We start from the raw sequence: 18,260 nt of genomic DNA, 5'->3' as shown, positions 1-18,260 counted from the left end.
TGATGATGATGATGAATGTAAAAACAATTGTAGAAGAAAATTGAAAGATATCAAAACAACAAAAAACTAAAATTGAATGAAAAACTGACATCAAGAAAAAGTGCAAAAATAAAACTGAAGACAAAAAATTGAAAGTAAAACATAAAAAAAAAGAAAAAATTATAATAATAAATGAATTTAAACAAAGAAAATTGAATGACATCTAAATAAAGAAAAACTGAAATTGAATTGAAAACTGAAACTAAAAATGGAAACCTTGAGATGAAGGATATTTTACATTGCAGAAAACCGTTGCCAGTTCATCAACAATTTTGAACTTTCAGAGGAAATATTTTCAACTTTTTTGAGGGGGAGGGTTGTGAGCCGGGATGGGGCTGCGGAGCAGCCCAGGGGGCGGACACCCTAGTTATTAATTATTATGTATTTTGCCAATGGAGGGACAAAGAAAAGGTGGACATTCTTAGAGTTCTTTCTGAAAAAATTGTTCAATTTTCCAGGTTTTTTTGGCACAGTGAATTTCAGAAAAAATTGAATTTTTCAAAAAAAATGTTTATTTATTCATTTTTTTTTTTTAATGATGGAGGCGACAGTACCGAAGTTTGAGATCAGATTTGCACTCAGAAAACGCAAATCAGTCGGAAAACGTATTCAAGTAAGTAGGTATACAAATGAACCTTGAAGAGGGTCTAACGTTGATCCAAATATCAAAAAGTTTGATTGGAAATTATGAAAAATGAAAATTTTCAGCGAAAAATAAGTTTTTGAGTTACCTACTGTAGAGGGTGGAAGTAATTTGGAGAGCCAAAAATTTTACCAGTCTTGTTATACTGCTGCAGCTTTTTTCATTTTGTGTTGAGGTGGAAAATGAATTTGATTCAACATGTACAATTTAAAATGGACGCTAGAGAACTATGAAAATTTTATTCAAATCGTAGTATATTAATAAATATGTATTTTGAATGCTGCTTTTGAAATTATGCAACACGAGGCAATCAGATTCAATCCACCTTCGATATTAAAAAAAATTTAGCAATCATAATGAATTAACATAACTTACTTATTATGTGTTGAAAAATTATTAAATATTAATTTTCATCAAATCTTTTTTTTCAATTTTCAAAAAAATGTCCTAATTTTTTTCAATTTTATATTTTACTCGAATACATGTATTTTTAGTTTTTCTGCAAGCCAATTTTTTTCTATTCGTAGTAAAATGTCAAAGTAGGAGACTGAGATCTTTTATTTTAAATTTAAAAAACGAAGAACTAAATAATTTTTTGAATACCTATGTGTAAAAATATTACATTTCTCATAGTTTTTATACATATATTTTTCTTGTAAAACATTATGGGCAGATATTTTTTTGATTTTTCTAAAAAATTTTCAATCATCATTGTATTTTTTTTTTTTTTTTTTTTTTTGTTTTGTTTCATTAATGATCAGTTAGGTGGGTATGATTTATTTTTTTCTTAAAAGCTGTTTTTTATTGAACATTTTTTTAATTGGAATTTTTTTACAAAATCTATGTAGTAGGCTTTTGTTCGGTAGGTAAATTAGAACTATCAAAAAAATTATTGGCTGATGAAATGGTTATCAAAACATGACCCTTTCACTGATACATTGTTTGGAAACATTTTCCGATAAAATTTATCGTTGGTACGTATAATTAATCGAATGTTTTATTAAAATATCCAAATTATATATAACTTCGTAATAACAAAACAGATGCAAAATGTGCGAGTAACGTAGAGGTATCCATAACACGAGCATCGTTTAATTTTACAGAATTTGGGAACTCGCACAACAAAAGATCCATCGCAATGGACGAAACGTTCGCTAAAGTTGTACAGTTTTTCATGACATTCGTGGCCGATAATTGTAAAAAATCAACAGTCAGGGAACTACCCAATATTATGGGAGTTTATAACCTATTTGGATTCAAAAGTAAGTAAACACCTACTTAACTTTCGTTAAACTTAATCTACTCGCAATTGGCAATCTACATAGTTTGGTTTAATATTCGCAGATCACACAAATCAATCATTGGTATCGAAAATCAGCGATCAACAAATGGCCGAAAGCTTGAGACGAGGTTTAGAATACATTAAAGGTCACATTAGTCAGCTACAAGCCTTGGAAGATGGTATACCTGTGACTGGCGGAAGTATAGAATCTTGGAGATTCGAAAACATCGCGTAGGTGATTGAGTTTATCTGATTCGGGGAATTTATTTAAATTTTGGTCTAAATTTGTCCTATGATTTTTTTTCACCTGTTACAGATTGGATATAATTTCTCAAGATACTAGATTACATAATACAGCTGATTTTCAAGTCGAGGGCATCAATGTGAATATGAACGAAGGTAAATTTCATATCGTGGCGAAGTGGCCTGCAGCTCATTTAACCGAAACTTACATATTACGCGGCAGTGTGGATAATAAAAGAGTATATGGAGCTGGTAGATTCAGGTAGATATGCAAAAAGTGTTATCTATTTTAAATTTTAATCGTTGAAAATAAAAATTCCAACTGCCAAGTTGATCCTGAACTGTTTTCAATGCCATAATTTTGTACATATTTTGTTCAGAATCTCCGTTTTGAATTTCGTAATGACTGCTTTTGTACACTTTCAAGAGGAAAATACCACAATTAAAATCAAAAATGTCACCATTACTGGTGATTTCGAAGATGCTCGAGTATTTGCCATTTTTCTTCATTTTATTCTCATATTCTTTCATCAACACCAGAGTAATTTTTTTTTAAATTTTTTTTTTCAGATTAATATTAGCGGATTAGAAGTCGAAGGTAACGAAAACGCTGAGCAATTGATGAACAACGCTATCCAACGAGATAAACAAAAATTTCGCGAAATATTGCACAGAAATATGGACTTACTATCGAAGGAAGTGATGAACGTATTAAATTCTAAATTGGTCAATACCCATAAGAATACTGTTTTTAACCTGATCGCATCCTGGTTTAATTTATAAATAGCTTGAACGATACTTCGCCTCGGTTAAAACTGTACAACTTTTCTGTATTTAAAAATCATTTGTGTTTTTTCCCCTTCGTTGACTGTGTTTTGAAATTGTGACTGGTCATTTGCTTAAATTTATTAAAATGAAACGATTTGTGCTGGTTCAATAGGGAATTGTTTATCGAGTTGTTCATCAAAACAGAGGAATTGAGATATTTCATGCCGTATCTTTGAATTTAAAAATGTAATTATGGTATTCAAAAAACTGAATTGAAAAAAAATTTGAAAATTAATTTTCTCAAATTGAAAAAAAATCAAAAGACAATTTATTCCTTCAAAGAATTCAAAAATTTTGCTGTTTTCAATTTTTTAAATAATTTAAAAAGCATTTTTGTGACTTTTTGGCTTCACATTCTCCTCTCTTTACTTAATTTGAGGTGTATTGATAATTTCATATCGATAAATACAACGTAAATCTAAATTAATTTTCGAATAAAACACCAATTCAGCCACAATAATGATAAACTAGTTTATTAAAAGCACGAGAAAAAAAAAGGTCATTAAGGATACAATAAGCGAGAAAAAAATTAGTAACCTACAAACAGTATGTATATACGCATAAACACCTATAATGGTCAATAACTAAAGAGAGAGAAAAAAAGTTGTAAATAAGATTAATATAATCTAAATATGAAAAACCATGTGCAACATGAATAAACACATACTTTTTACATCTTCATAACAAAGTACATTCAACGACCATCTCGCACATACAATAGCACAGGTAGGCACTCTTCATTCTATTTCAATCCCAATCAAAAACTCTCTCTTAGGCCCTAAATGCACTTTCAAAATGTAAAAAAAGTAACACAATTTAAAATAACGCACATCAAGAAATAGTCTTGAAATATCACAATATCGGTTTTGCACAAATAAAAAAAAGAAAATATATACGTAAGGTAAAAAGAACGAAAAAAAAATCCTAGTCAACAAAACTGTGAACAAAAAACTCACAACATAAATCGGTAATATCACATAAACAATTACCACACCCCGGTTACCCTTTAAACAGGGTACGAAATTCAAATTGCCTAAAAAATAAGTAGTATTCAGGTCAATAGACATAAAAACGGTAATTTCTGCGATTAAAAAAAAATAATAATAAACACACATCACATCGATTAAATTAATTACGCATTCGAAGTTTAATTGCAAATAAAGTGCAATTTAGATTCACTTTTTACTAGGTGTAGGCCATAATTTTTCTTCTTCTTCTTCGAGTTCGCATTCTAAACGTAATTCCAATGCACGTAGATCGTTTACGATTCCTTCTTCGTAGGTTTTGTCCTGAAATAAAGATCATCAGGTTAGAGATCGTTGAAAAAATTTAATAATTTTAGTATATTATTCACCTCGTTGGTAGTTTGGTATTGATTTTCTTTGATAGGGTTTCCAGTGGAATTTTCATTTCTCATGTAATTCTGTCAAATAAATAGAGATTAATTTCAAGTTATGGAAGATATAGAAAATAAGAATTAAGAGTCATTTTTTTTTACCTTAATATCGGCGATTTGTTTCTTTAAACCTCTCAGCTGACCTTGCAATTTAACCGATTCTAACAAAAGTCTGAAAAAAACAATGGATTAATCAACTATATCCCTTCGAAGAGACCACTGAGTACGGCCTGTACTTACGATTCAGGTACTTCGTCAGGAGCCACGTAATGATTGGTAGATTGAAACGCATCACCAATTGCCATCACACCAGTTCCCTCAGGTACACCACAGCTGCAACCTAATCAAACCATCTTGTAAATAACCAATTAAATTGTAGACACTAATACCATCGCAGATCATTGAACTTACATAATTTCGAATAATTCATATTCCAATTTCCTGTCCCATCACCAAGGTAAGGATCTTTACAAGTGTGAACCAAATTCACAGATCTATCTAATGGTACAGATCGAGGAGGTAAAAAAGACTGCTCCGAAGATAACGAGCACAATTCGGCAGATAAATCGAGTTTATTTAGCTGCACTGGGTTTTGAAATGGCAAACCATCACTTTGAGACGGTAATTGGATTTCCATACTGAAAAAATCGAATAAAAATGTCAAAAGTGTTTAAAATGCGACTAGAATGGTTTCAATTCATTATGAAAATGTTCAGTTACCTCATCGTAGACGGAGGAAGGGGATTACCCAAGATATATGGCGCATTAGGGATACAACTAGTAGGACAATATACATTCACATTGGGATTAACTTCCTGCAAATGAGAATAAAATCAAGTTAAATAATTTTTCCAGGAAAGAGTCTTGATGAAAATTAACTACGAGTAACGTACCGAATTATTGGCAGCAAAATATTGATTCTGGACTCCAGACAGGACTTGTTGCAATTCCGAAATGATTTGTTGTTTTCTTTGATTCATAGCAACGAGATATTGAGACGAGGTTATCTTTCTCACATTATTATTAATAGTTAAAGGAGTAGAATCCATTAATGGCGAGGTATTAAGGACATCGTTAGGTTGCCTACAAAATACAAAACAATATTAATTAATTTGATTCAATTTTTTTCCCAACTCTGACAACCTTTCAATATGATTTCAACTCACAATAAAGTCAGCTGATTGAAATCAGTAGGGAATTCACAAGGTCGACAAAAACAGCAGTCATTTTTCTCGGTGCATACGTCTTGATTCAAAACTTGACCGCAATCTTCCATATTTAGATCGATATCTGAAACAGGGCACGTTGAAGTTGCACACATTTCAAAAGACTGGTTCCGCAGAAGCTTACTTCTCGAAGGAATGGCAGCGCTATTGTTGTTTGTGCTTTTCACAAACGGTAACATGTTTTCGTTTTCTTTACGTTGGAATTTTCTATGCTTGGAACGATACCTGTAAAAATCAATCCTTGGATTAGGTTTCAGATGGTTCGAAAGTGATTCAAAATAGACCCTGACTTACTTTACTAATTCTTCTTCGGAATGGGCAAAAGTACAGCTGATACCTCTGGGACATAGCCCTTTTAGAGCTAGATCTCTGCAGAGGCTGATTTTATACTTCGAAGCATGCACCGAAATATTATTAGCGGGATCGTTGTTCATTTTACGACATCCGTGAGTCTTGATGAAATTAACTAATCCAGATACGACTGTTAGAGCAGCTTCTAAAGCTGTTGATACCGTAGACCAAATTCGATTACCGAAATCTATTAACAAAACGTAACACATCAGTGACATATTTCAATACGTTAACGAGTCTGAGGTAAAAAAAATCTCACCGGAATTAACATCTATATCGGCTAAGTACTCCAAATGAGGCCTTAGCACACACAAATTACCCGGATCTCCGGTTCTTTGTAAAGCTATAACGAGTTCTTGAACAGACTGAGCGAATGACTGAGGATTTTGTAATTTATCTATGATCGATTGCATATGAGATTTATGAGCCGTATCGCCATACAGGAGAGCAGACCATTGATCGGGGGCTATTCGAAGACCAGCTTCAGTAGCTATTTCAACAATCTGAGCATCGTGTTCTCGACGTAACGCATCATACGTTCGAAATTCCTCTTTCAATTTCATCAACGAAGAATCTCCTTCTCGTTTCGAAACCTGAAACATTCTCTGATCAGAATCTCCAGTCAAAAGCAAGTTCACAGATCAAGAAGAGTACACTTACCACAAAACACGATGCTCTATAGAGTAATTGTACGACATGTCCTATGCTAGTTTTGGACGCTTGAGGGAAATGAGGTTCGAGTCTTTGAACTACAAACATAACTAATACTTTACGTGATAACGCAGATCCATCTTCCAAGGCCAATAGTACTAATTTCAATACTTCTTCTTGCATGGCTGGAAATAATACGATAATTAGAGTGTATTCTAAATTTCAATGATGAGATTCAGTCTGCATACCTGGTCCCAAAAATTGACATCCTCGAGCTCTCACTGCAGCCCATAAATTGGTCGATAGCTGTTGCGGATTTTGATGCTGTATAATTAACTCTGTAACGGTTCGTTCGCCTAAAGAACGAGCTGCTTTCAAAGCTCTAATTCTACCTTCTTCTTCTAATAATTGACAATTGATCAACATCACTAGTTTACGTTGCATTGGACGAGACAAAACATTAACTGCGCCAGAAGTGCTCAAGACTGTAAGATCCACAAAATATTAACATAAACACGAACAATAATCAAATATATAGTAAAGTAAACTTCTCAATACCTGATGAAAAAGGTTTTAAATACAATGCAATATCTTCGATGCGTTTTAAAGCTTTGGCATAATGATGCGTATCATCTGGATTGAGTTTTACTTTACTTTGTAATTTCATTTGAGTTTGATTCTTTTCCGGTAAGTTGTACACTGTCGAAGATACCAACTGTAATAGCGCGTAATTGACTGGTAAGTCATTTAAATCGATGGTAATAGCCGTCTGAAAACAACCCTTTTTTGTTAGATTACCTACGCTATAAACGATGGTTAAAATGATGAGAATACTTTGACATACTTGATCAAACGGACACTGTTTGATTTGCAACTTGGACAAACATAGTTTGCAAACTGTATGGCCACAAGCGAGACTAATTGGATTATGAAGGTAATCATATTCGTTGCAACACACCGGACATATAAGGAAATCGGTCCACTGCGGCGTTTGTATAGGCATTTTGATTATATTCGGCCAATATCACCAATCACTTCGATCAAGTCCAAAGCACTTCGACAGTAGGGATGATGACAAATATTTTTTTACGCGATTTCATCGTTCAAGTTGGAAATCTATAAACGGGCAAACAACTTACGGATATGATTTTCCAATTAGTCAACAACAACAAGAGAATATAATGAAAGCAAAATCGATTAGTACCTGATGATGGAATCGTTATCACGACATTTTACACCAGTAATCGGAACGTTTTATTGCAACAGGATACTCTGTATAGTTCATAAAATCGCGAACAAACCTTTTGTAATAATTATTTCATCGTAATAACAAGATAATAAAGTAAAAATTCGAAGCAACAGCTGATTTGACCTTTTTTCTGACGTAGCAACAAAACTGGACGTATGAGAACAGGCCTTATTCTGTCCTCCTGCAGGTGGAAGTGGTGCTATGTAATTTTTTGCATACTTTTTCAACTTCGTTTTTGTATTTTTATTTTCGTATGTATAATACATAGTTGGAGTTGGAGATTATAATAAAATGAAATAATTAGATGTTGAATGACTTTTTTTTTCAAATTTAAACTTCAAAGTTTTCAACGTTGAATTTTTCAGCTTTATTTTCGCTGGTTTTCACTTTAGAGTTTTCATTATTTTTACAATAAGTATAATATTACTAAAGTACCTATAGCATTATTTAATTTTTTCCTTGTTTATTTTTTTTTCGATTTTTCGACTATTCGTATTCGCTTCTTCTTGTTGAGTTTTTGATTACTTTTTTTTTTTTTCAAAGTCTTAAACTTCAACAATCTACTTAGATTTTTTTTCTTTGACTATTCGACTAGGTACCTATTTGTTCGTTCATCAGATGTTTTTTTGAATATTTTTTTTCTTTCTTTTTCAATTATTCATTTTTTTCATCACTTAAGAAAAACAACAAAAAAAGCCTTGAAGTTGAATATAATGGTAAAATTAAAAAAAAAAAAGGAAAGAAAACTAAAGAAAAATAGAACTATTAGTTTAGTCGAATAAATAACAGTAAAAAAAAGTAAATACCTTCAAATTTAAGCAAACGAGTACGAGCATTGCCTACTACAGGGGAACATAAAATTGCCAACTGCTAACATTTTATTGCCTTGAAATTTCCAACTCAAATTTTTTTAAGAAGGACTTTTAGCAGGACATTTTTTGAACAAATGGGGAATTTTCAAGGGGGGAGTGAACGAGACCAAATTTTGTATTCGACTTTTTCAATTTTACAATGTCTTCAAACATCCGAAGACCTTTTTTTATTTTAAGCAAGCGGATGTCGAAAATATAATTTTTATCTCTGGCGAAGCAAGGGCAAAAAACTCTTGAATATCAGTATTTCAAAGAGGTATAAAAAAAATGTTTTTTGTGTGATGAGCAACTTATGAAAAGTTTATTATTTTGATTCAAAGTTTTTGAATTCGAGTGATGATCTTTTTTGGAAAATTCAAAATTGAAAATGAAAGGCAAAAGCTCTCGAAAATTAGTATTCCTAGAGGCATGTGTAAAACAATGAAATTCGACAATGATTTTTTAAAATTTGAATGATGATTTTTTAAAAAGGTGTAAACCTGAAGAAGAAAAGCAAACGAGACCGAATGAAGCGAGGCAAAAATCTTTTAAAAATTCATGTTTTGAGAAGTAAAAAAAAAAACAAGTTTCCTTATGAGGGTAAGAGTTTATTTTTCCAATTCAAACCTTGAAAAATGTGTAATTCAAGTTCTAAAAAATTATTGGAAAAATCTTTGAATTTTTCCAGTTGGTATTTCAAAATCCAGTTGGCAACTATTCGTGTAGGAATTCAAGTTGAAATTTTCAAAATTTTAATTTCTTCAATTGCCAACTGACGAGTGAGAAATGAGAATCACCAATTTGCCAACTTTTTCCACTTCGGATAGTGCCTTATTTCGGACGCTTAAGGTGGAAAGCCTCCCCCTGCCCCTCCTTCGGTACAGCCCTGACTTTGAAGTTTGAACTTGAAAATACATAATTGGAAAAAATTCATTAAAAATTCACATCTCCAACTCCAACCAAATAACGAAACATTGCACTACTTCCTCTGCAACAGGACAAAATGAAGTCTGGTGACGCACCAAATCGATAAAATAGGTAAATTAGATAGGATAATAATAGAATCAATGTTACCAACAATCGAAAGTGTTGCCCAAACTCAAAATAAAAACTACCACATTTTTGATTTTTTAAAATTTTACAAAAAAATAAATGACCGCTGAATTGATTGCAAAAATTTCAATTTTATGGTGGAAATTATCAAGGAAAATTTGCTGATTACAAAAATTTTATGTCGCAATCGATAAATAAAAATTTCGAATCGTTGTTTTTTCAAAAGGGCGTTGTAGAATTGTCTATTTTCTAAATAAATTTCGAACGTTCGATGTATTCGCGTAGTGTTTAATTTCTTCATAAATATGTCGGGGATGGATGCGACAGCTCAAAATTTAAATTCGTTTAGGTTACAAAATCAAATGACAGATGTATCTCTGATTTTAGAAGATGGTTCTGAATTCGCAGCTCATAAAGCTATCCTATACTCCGGAAGTAAACTATTTCGGTTAGTAAGAAATCTGACTTTTTATTTTCAAAATACCTATCTTTAGGTCTATTCATTTCGCAAACTCCGAATAGGTAACTCTTTCTACTTCTTTTTTTTGCTCTATTTACACTAGCTAAAAGAGAAATTTAAAAGGAGAACCTTTGTTGTTCTCCGATAACAAAAATTACAATTTTTTTACTTTACTCGAAGTAAGAGCTGAAAAAAAAAACGAGATACCTATTAAAGTCAAATTTCTGCTCGGACTCGGAGTTACTCGGAGTGGCGAAAAGAACACTGTTATTGTGATTCTCATCAACTTGTGTACTTTTTCAGGAGACTTTTGTTCGAAAATCCCAAAGCCAGTAAACTGAAAGTTACAGGGATAACTTTATACGTAATGTCTGAACTACTAAATTATATTTATTTAACAAAATTCGGCGCAATGACATTCGAATGCACTCAAGAACTCTATCACGGTGCTCATTTATTAAAAATGAAAGGAGCTCGTCAAGCTTGTTTTGAATTTCTAAGCGAAAATATCGATGTTAAAAACTGCTTTCGTTTGTATCAATTTGCCAAGTTAGTACACATGTGTTTTCATCAAGTTTAAAGTAGGTAATCGAATATGGAATTTTTCAATTCTATCGTTGTATTTTTATCCTCCTTATTGTCTATTCAACAGAGAGAAAAAAAGCAACGAGTTACAAAAATTAGCCAAGAATTACATTTGTAGAAATTTTTTATCGGTTATTCGAGATAATGAAGAACTACTTTTCATTCCTATCGAAGATATTTCATCGTTTATCAGCGCTGATGAACTAAATGTATCGAATGAAGAACTCGTATGGGAATTCATCGTAAATTGGATTTCGTTAAAAGAGAAAGAACGCAAATGCTACGTCAGCAAATTATTAAATCACGTTCGAATTGGACTAATGAGATACGAATATTTCAATAAAAAGGTGCGCAAGGTTTCTCTTACAAACTCCATCTTACCCGTACCTATCCACCTTCCTACCTATCTACTCGAATTTTTAAAAATGGATTTTATACCTACTTTAATCATCTGTTTAGATCAGAAATCATAAATACGTATCAGGCAATGAGAAATGCGACAAAGTTATAAGACAATCTTTGAGTTATTTCGAGAGCATCTGTCGTTTGGTGGAGGAAAACATGTATATCCCATATCCGGAATTTGTTCGGCCCAGAAAACCAAGAGAAGTTGTCTTTGCAGTGGGGGGATGGAGTGGTATATATCCAACTTCTGTGATAGAAACTTATGACCCTCGCGCCGATCGGTGGATCAATGTAAGAATTTTTTCCAACAGAATTTCATAATCATTAGTATTAACTGTTGGGAAAATGGTTCAATTTTTTTGCATCGTTCAGATGCCGGATACGGATCCTCTAGGTCCTCGAGCATATCATGGTACTGTCGTAGTAGGAACCAAGATGTACTTGATCGGAGGATATGATGGTATTGAATCGCATAACAGTTGTAGAGCTTTCGATGTGGTGACCAAAACATGGTCTGATGTAGCGCCTATGTTTTTCAAAAGGTTCGGTAACGCATGATTTTTCTAACTAAGATCCAAAAAAATCTACTAACAAGGGACAGTCGACTCCGATCGAGCTGAAATTTGGCTCACTGAAAAAACATGTCACTTACAATTCAAAATCTAATTTTCAGCAACTGAAATTGATTTTTCGATTTTTGGCCGAAGATGGCTTATTGGGAGAAATTATGAAATTAATATTCCAATAAGCTAGGTATTTTTGCCATTTTCAAAAAACTCGCCAAAATTGAAAAATCGACTCCGTAAACTGAAAATTTGGTTCTGACGTTTGAATGACATGCTCTTTCAGTGAGCCAAATTTCAGCTCGATCGAGGTTGACGATTTGTACAGGTTTTCTTGTTAGATTCAAAAAACCCTAATCAGAAACTGTATTAACTTCATGATTTAATAATTGTGAAAACTCTCAGATGCTACGTGAGTGTTGCTTATTTGAACGGATACATTTACGCGTTAGGCGGTTTCGATGGTGAACACAGACTGAAAAGTGTCGAATGCTACGATCCTCTCAAAAACCAGTGGACTCTGAGAGCTTCAATGAATCACGTTCGAAGCGACGCCGATGCCACCGTTTGCGATGGTATCAGTCAAATTACCTCTACAGTAGTTGTATTACTAGAATTTTCCTGCACCAAGATCCGGAATTCTTAATAAATACTTATTCTATTTCTAAGGTAAAATCTACATTGTTGGCGGCTTCGATGGTAATAACTGCACAAGCACAGTCGAAGTGTACGATCCAATTCAAGATAGGTGGTCCATGTTACCAAATATGTCCATAAGTCGAAGCGGTGTTAGTTGTATAAGTCATAAAGGATTCATTTACGCTTTAGGTAATCATACTCGTATTTAGCGAACAAAAAATAAATCTGAGAGTAGAATCTGTACATCAATATAGTCATGATTGAAGCCTATTTTCAGGAGGATACAGCGGAGTTGACAGATTACGAACAGTCGAACGTTTCGATGTGAAAGCAAATCACTGGAGTTTAATACCTAGTATGAAGCATCCACGAAGTAATTTTACTGTTGTGGCTATCGAAGATATGATACTGGTTATCGGAGGTTACAGTCATGGTACCACAGTTGACACGGTGGAAGCTTTCGATGTAAATACAGAAAGATGGTAAAATAATTTCGCAAATCATTATTTAAATAGGTACCTATTAATGATGGGAAGATTGAGAAAAAGTGATACTGTTAACAGGAAACAAATCTTCAACATGAAACTGTACAGATCAGCACTGTCAGCTTGTGTAGTTCGAGATATTCCCAATTTAGAAGACTACACGTACAAACACTATGAACTAGTCATGTTGGAGAACGCCGAACGTCTCCGTTCAATAGTAAAATCTTTGGAACATGCAGGATCATCGATTTACGTTGAAATTGATAGCATGTTATACATAAATGATATTAAAGTACAGCACACTAGCGACTTACAAAACAATGCTCTGGTCATACCGGTCGATAACGTAGAATTAATGGATCAAGAAATGAATACCGAACGTGATGGTCAAAATGATATGATCGGTGTTTAACTTCATGTTAGGAGTTTTCGTATAACGTACCAAATTCTTAGTTTAATTTATATAGCCAAAGTTACCTCAACAGCCGAAATAGGATAATGTGAGAAAATTCAATGTATTAGGCTACAGTATCGAAAAAACGTATTTAATAAATTATTGTTACCCTACCTATCTTCTATTTACAAATTTTATATCTATCGAACGTTCTGGTATGCGATTCATTCGATATATCATGCCCACATTCGGTGGAGTGATCGGTTCCAACTTGAAAGTTTTCAGAATCTGCAAGGAAAATATTTCGTGGAGTTAACAATGCTATTTTATAGTTTAAGAAAGTTGATATAATGAAGAATATTTACAGCTTTTAATAATATTACGCTTTCTTGCTCCGATAACCATCGTCCAGGACACATTCGAGCTCCAAATCCAAAAGGTAACGATGCGAAATTGCTGTATTGGTTTTTCTTTGCAACTTTCTCCGAGTGTAACCAACGCTCTGGTTTAAAAATTTGACTATCTTCAAAGTATTCTTCAGATACTGACATGGCAGAGTGAAAGGCTGTTATGTACGTCTAATGAAGAAAGAACTCGTTAGGTCAGCGGCGAATAAAGAATTTTCATTACTAATGAGTAAACGGATACTTGCATGGGCAGGAATAAGGTAACCATTCATGACTACATCCACTGGAAGAGCTCGAGTAGTTCCACCGGCGGTAGACGATAATCTCAATGTTTCTTTAAAGCAAGCTCTTAGATACGATGTCGAATTATTATTTATATCGTTCAAGGCAGCATTTTGACATTTTTCGTTGTGTGATAGGTAATACAGGGTCATCGTGATCGCAGTTGAAATCTAAGAACAAGATAGCTGAATTAAATGACCGTCTATACTTGTAGGATACTTAAGTAAAAATTTCTAAATATTGTATTTTATCTTACAGAATCAATCCCTGAAAGAAATACTTCTGTAGCTAACACACGAGCTTCGTTCAATGACAGATTGGAATCTTGGAATAATATTTTCATAAATGAATCGTTCCACTCATTTACAGGTTTATTCATCTCCTTGTACATGAATCTGTAACATGATAGAATATGATTCAGTTTGACCAACGAGTGTTGATTTTCCAATCAAGATATTTAAAATATAAAACCAGTATGCACGAATTTAATGGAACATACTCGTTGATCAAATTATGCCCCCGTTCCAATTCTCGATATCCTTTGGTTTTGAAACATTTCCACACCGGAGGTTCAGAATACGTAGTGAATAACCCATCCATAAATGTACAGCTCCCTCGAATAATTTTTTTCAAGTTCTCTTCATCGGATAATTGTCTTCCAGGGCATACAATAGACATACCTAACATTGAAACAAGTTTTACATTTTTTTCTTCAGATTAGCCTACGGTAACCTGTTGCATGATATACCAACATTCGATTGAGTACCGATACATATGAGAGCAAAGATTAGTCAAGATGCAGTTCTCATCTCTTCGGTTTCTAATATAGGCGACGAATTTATCAGCCACATGATTATTCGCATCTATGTAATTGGATAAATATGACTTGGATAACAATGGAGCCAAAGCTTTACGAAGTTTGTACCAATTGGGTCCATTTCTGGAAGCAAATACCAAATGTTTAAACTCTCATTTGAGAAATGATGAATGAAAATAAGTATTTACCCAGGAACAACGCCTACAGCTCCGAAAGTTCTCTGATGATACAGAGATAACGCAGGTAATGTGACACGATCCGGATATTTTCCTTCGAACTGAAATATTTTCGAAGCATTTTCACTATCTGTCGTGATAACGAAACTTTGACCGGGAAATTTCAGATAGAACACCGGACCTAATTTCAAACTCAAATCTTGAGCTGCCTCGGTGAGTTTATCCTTATCGTAAGGTCCTGTTGAACATGGATAAATTAATTAGAGAACCTACAGAATCACCGGCTTCAAAAAATCTACATAGTACGTACCTTTTTCAAAGAATAAATACGAATGCCCGATGAAAGGATATGCTTTGGGAGAAGGTATTTCTTTGAAAGGACGTACATTTTTACACAGAATCCTGTAAAATGAGTAAATTAATTCAAGCAAAACTGAACCATAGTTTTAAAATTATTTAATCACAGACCTAAATAATTTCATAATCAACAGCTGAACCGCACAATGCTACAATGCAAACCGGTTTCCAACCGATAGGCGATAACAACGACTCATTCATTGATAAGAGATAAAAATACTGTTTCTGCAGTTTTGCCATTTTAATGATCAATGGGCATACTGATTGATGTGAATAGTTATTCAGGGTAGAAAAAATTATACATTAGCCTCTCACTCTCCGTATAGGAAAAAAATTGATGACAAAATCACTATGAAATTTACCCTACGTCACTGGAAATGAAAATACATCTTTTACGAAAAGAAAACCAGCAACAGAAACTTATTTTATTATCACAATATAAAAATTCAGTCAGAAATCCCAAATCTGGTGGATATCCAGCTTCAATCGTTCCAAATCACTGTGTTTGTGGGATTGAAAAAATCCTTGTAACTGAGCAGGACTAACATTTTTGCCACTTTTTATAATTTCTTGCTTAAATTCCAACGCGATTGATGCAGAACTTTTATAAAACTTCTTGAATAATCGTACTATTTGATTTTGAGAACAAAATCCAAAATATTCTTTGACATCGATACGACCAGGTCTCAACAACAGAGGATCTAACCTGAAAATAAAGGCACGTACAATTTTTAATTTAAATGAAAATATTTCAAGGAGTCAACCTGCTCAAAATTTAAGAATTTATACCTTTTTTTATCGATGCAAGTCATAAATAATATCCTTCCTTCAGGAGCAGTAACACCATCCAAACAGTTAAGTATACCGTTCAATGTGAGTCGACTAGATATACTGTGGTCTCTTGACTCTACAGAAAAATCGTTAAAAATTGAAAAATAACCTCATGAAAATAGATACCTACTCGACGAATATAATTACCTAATTTGGTAAAAGCAGCATCGATATCTTCTAACAGAATGATACAATTTTCCGGCGTAGTATTTAACAAGTAATTCAACTTATTATCGGTTAATTCGCCATCATAGGTATGTAAGACACAGAGACCATAATTCAATTCACTAGCCAAAGCAAACACGAATGATGATTTACCACAGCCAGTAGGTCCATGTAATAAAAACGATCTTCTATAAGGAATACCTAAACACAAAAAAAAATAATATTAAATTATTTCACAAATTAATAATGAGTTTACAAGGAGCAGAATAAATTTAGCATACCTCGATCATGATACCATGAAGGATTCAGAATGAAATCACGCACATCGTCCAATATTCTTTCAGATACACCATCTTCTAAAATAACTGACTTGAGAGATCGTTTATTTCTAGGATTTCCGAACTCTTTCCATACAAATTCGTCAGCAACATACATTGTAACCGTACCGACAAGATTGTCAGACTCAGAAGACACATCAGCAGTAACATTTTTCGCAGCGGAAACACGGTTCTTGATCTTGATTCGAGTTTTAGGGTTCTTAAGTTGTTTATACGATAGATACGACTCGTATACTTCTTCTCCATGTTTACGCCTTAAATGACGAAGAAAATTGTACGTGCTGGATCCACTACCGACAATAAACGCTGGAACTTGACATAATTCGCATTTGCCTTTAAATTTCCTCGTTGCTATTTGTTTCAAACTATCTTTTACATAATATTCGTTAACGAAAGTGAAAAAAGTCCCGTCGAACAGAGCATTTCCGTCGTATAAAGATAGTGATGTAGAGACAGTATAGTTTTCCATTATTTCATCTTTTGGTATTACTTTTACTATGGATTTATCCGCTGCAGAGCGATTCAGTGATTTTCTCGTCTTTTTCTTCTCAGTGATGTTTTGAGCTGCAAAAGGAGAAAGGAAGTTTCAATGCACTGTTACGTTTAAAGCTTAAGTTTTTAGCTCGGGTTTGAGTGTAAAGACGATTAGGGTTTAAAAATTATACCGTTTAATTCTGTTTTTTCATCTGTTTGAATATCAGGTTCTACTTCCATCTGTATATTTCCTATCTCTGCCCATTCTGTCTCAAATCCTGCAACATATTTGCAAAAATGTAATGTTTAGAATTTATTTTTTGAATATTGCTCCAACGAAAGTTTGAGTACTTATCTACATTCTACTCACCAGTTTCAGGTAATTCAACTTCTTCCTCTTCGATGTAAGAATATTCTGCATTGCTGTTTGATGTCATTTTGTATCAGCGTATGGTAGGAGATTTATTCGTGTTCAAATTTGGTCATTTTTTCAAAAATTTTGGCGGTTTATTCGATCAAAGAGTGGCTCCTTTGAAGCTACTTTGCAGAAAATGAAAATAATTTAAAACTCCGATCTTCACGACTGAGAGTGAGATTGGCAGATTAGAAGTAGATGAGTGAAATGAATACAACAAAAGTTGTTTGTTGTTGTTGTGTTGAGTGCAGGAGTGCACACAATTTTCTGAAAAAATCGTACACATTTTGAGAACACCTATTCGTAGATGTGCATTTTTATATTGCAATTTTTTCACAGTTGGAAATGTTTGAAGGAAGTAAATTAGTATTGAAACCTTATTGAAGCAGTATAAAATTGAAAATTGATTAAAATTTTCCATTTCGATCTGTTTTTATTGAATATTTTGTAATTTAAATTTTAATTCAAATTCAATTTATTTTAAAATAATCAAGTAGGTGATATTTTTCTATTTCTACCTAACAATTAACAAAGTTGGGGAATCACAGCTTTGAGCTTTTATTTTACAGCATTTTCCCAACAGGATGTTAGCTAATGTTAGCTTTCGAACTTACTTTCGACAGGCCGAAAGACGATACTTTTGGTTTTGGGTACT

At 33.2% G+C, this 18,260-nt stretch overlaps 5 protein-coding genes across 7 annotated transcripts; 2 read left to right on the top strand and 3 right to left on the bottom strand.

The window, feature by feature from the left end:
- Positions 1-1,510: 1,510 nt before the first annotated feature.
- Positions 1,511-3,144, top strand: LOC135849318 (uncharacterized). The gene is made up of 6 exons (XM_065369698.1): positions 1,511-1,656; positions 1,786-1,944; positions 2,027-2,195; positions 2,281-2,469; positions 2,588-2,696; positions 2,778-3,144. The coding sequence occupies exons 2-6, from the start codon at positions 1,821-1,823 to the stop codon at positions 2,988-2,990; spliced, it is 804 nt and encodes a 267-aa protein (XP_065225770.1). The 5' UTR covers positions 1,511-1,656; positions 1,786-1,820; the 3' UTR covers positions 2,991-3,144.
- Positions 3,145-3,481: 337 nt separating this feature from the next.
- Positions 3,482-8,046, bottom strand: roq (roquin). Of its 3 annotated transcripts, XM_065369694.1 has the most exons (16): positions 7,864-8,045; positions 7,504-7,793; positions 7,218-7,428; positions 6,908-7,144; positions 6,669-6,844; positions 6,268-6,601; positions 5,952-6,195; positions 5,782-5,882; positions 5,598-5,721; positions 5,325-5,514; positions 5,152-5,246; positions 4,843-5,069; positions 4,672-4,771; positions 4,534-4,603; positions 4,390-4,458; positions 3,482-4,324 (listed from the first exon to the last, which is right to left on the bottom strand). In XM_065369694.1, exons 2-16 carry the CDS (start codon positions 7,660-7,662, stop codon positions 4,211-4,213), a joined length of 2,451 nt encoding a protein of 816 aa, XP_065225766.1. In that variant the 5' UTR covers positions 7,663-7,793; positions 7,864-8,045; the 3' UTR covers positions 3,482-4,210. The 3 variants fall into 3 exon arrangements, with proteins under 3 accessions (XP_065225766.1, XP_065225764.1, XP_065225765.1); XM_065369692.1 differs by having other exon boundaries at positions 5,598-5,882; positions 7,864-8,046; XM_065369693.1 differs by having other exon boundaries at positions 5,598-5,882; positions 7,504-7,775; positions 7,864-8,046.
- Positions 8,047-10,581: 2,535 nt separating this feature from the next.
- On the top strand, positions 10,582-13,398 carry LOC135849314 (kelch-like protein 10). Its single transcript, XM_065369695.1, has 8 exons — positions 10,582-10,821; positions 10,925-11,204; positions 11,317-11,553; positions 11,635-11,804; positions 12,231-12,400; positions 12,495-12,653; positions 12,742-12,946; positions 13,028-13,398. The coding sequence occupies exons 1-8, from the start codon at positions 10,640-10,642 to the stop codon at positions 13,359-13,361; spliced, it is 1,737 nt and encodes a 578-aa protein (XP_065225767.1). The 5' UTR covers positions 10,582-10,639; the 3' UTR covers positions 13,362-13,398.
- Positions 13,399-13,478: 80 nt separating this feature from the next.
- LOC135849315 (probable cytochrome P450 49a1) lies at positions 13,479-15,650 on the bottom strand. Its single transcript, XM_065369696.1, has 9 exons — positions 15,494-15,650; positions 15,336-15,427; positions 15,038-15,263; positions 14,785-14,972; positions 14,532-14,712; positions 14,289-14,427; positions 13,996-14,202; positions 13,709-13,921; positions 13,479-13,631 (listed from the first exon to the last, which is right to left on the bottom strand). Exons 1-9 carry the CDS (start codon positions 15,505-15,507, stop codon positions 13,518-13,520), a joined length of 1,374 nt encoding a protein of 457 aa, XP_065225768.1. The 5' UTR covers positions 15,508-15,650; the 3' UTR covers positions 13,479-13,517.
- Positions 15,651-15,793: 143 nt separating this feature from the next.
- LOC135849317 (mitochondrial chaperone BCS1-like) lies at positions 15,794-17,829 on the bottom strand. Its single transcript, XM_065369697.1, has 6 exons — positions 17,561-17,829; positions 17,382-17,468; positions 16,660-17,280; positions 16,361-16,579; positions 16,172-16,289; positions 15,794-16,088 (listed from the first exon to the last, which is right to left on the bottom strand). The coding sequence occupies exons 1-6, from the start codon at positions 17,625-17,627 to the stop codon at positions 15,833-15,835; spliced, it is 1,368 nt and encodes a 455-aa protein (XP_065225769.1). The 5' UTR covers positions 17,628-17,829; the 3' UTR covers positions 15,794-15,832.
- Between the last annotated feature and the right edge of the window lie 431 nt (positions 17,830-18,260).

Source organism: Planococcus citri, chromosome 5 (genome assembly GCF_950023065.1).
Source record: "Planococcus citri chromosome 5, ihPlaCitr1.1, whole genome shotgun sequence".
Taxonomy (NCBI): Eukaryota; Metazoa; Arthropoda; class Insecta; order Hemiptera; family Pseudococcidae; genus Planococcus; species Planococcus citri.
The sequence above is the reverse complement of the archived record's forward strand: the minus strand, read 5'-3'. Positions and strand labels throughout refer to the sequence as shown.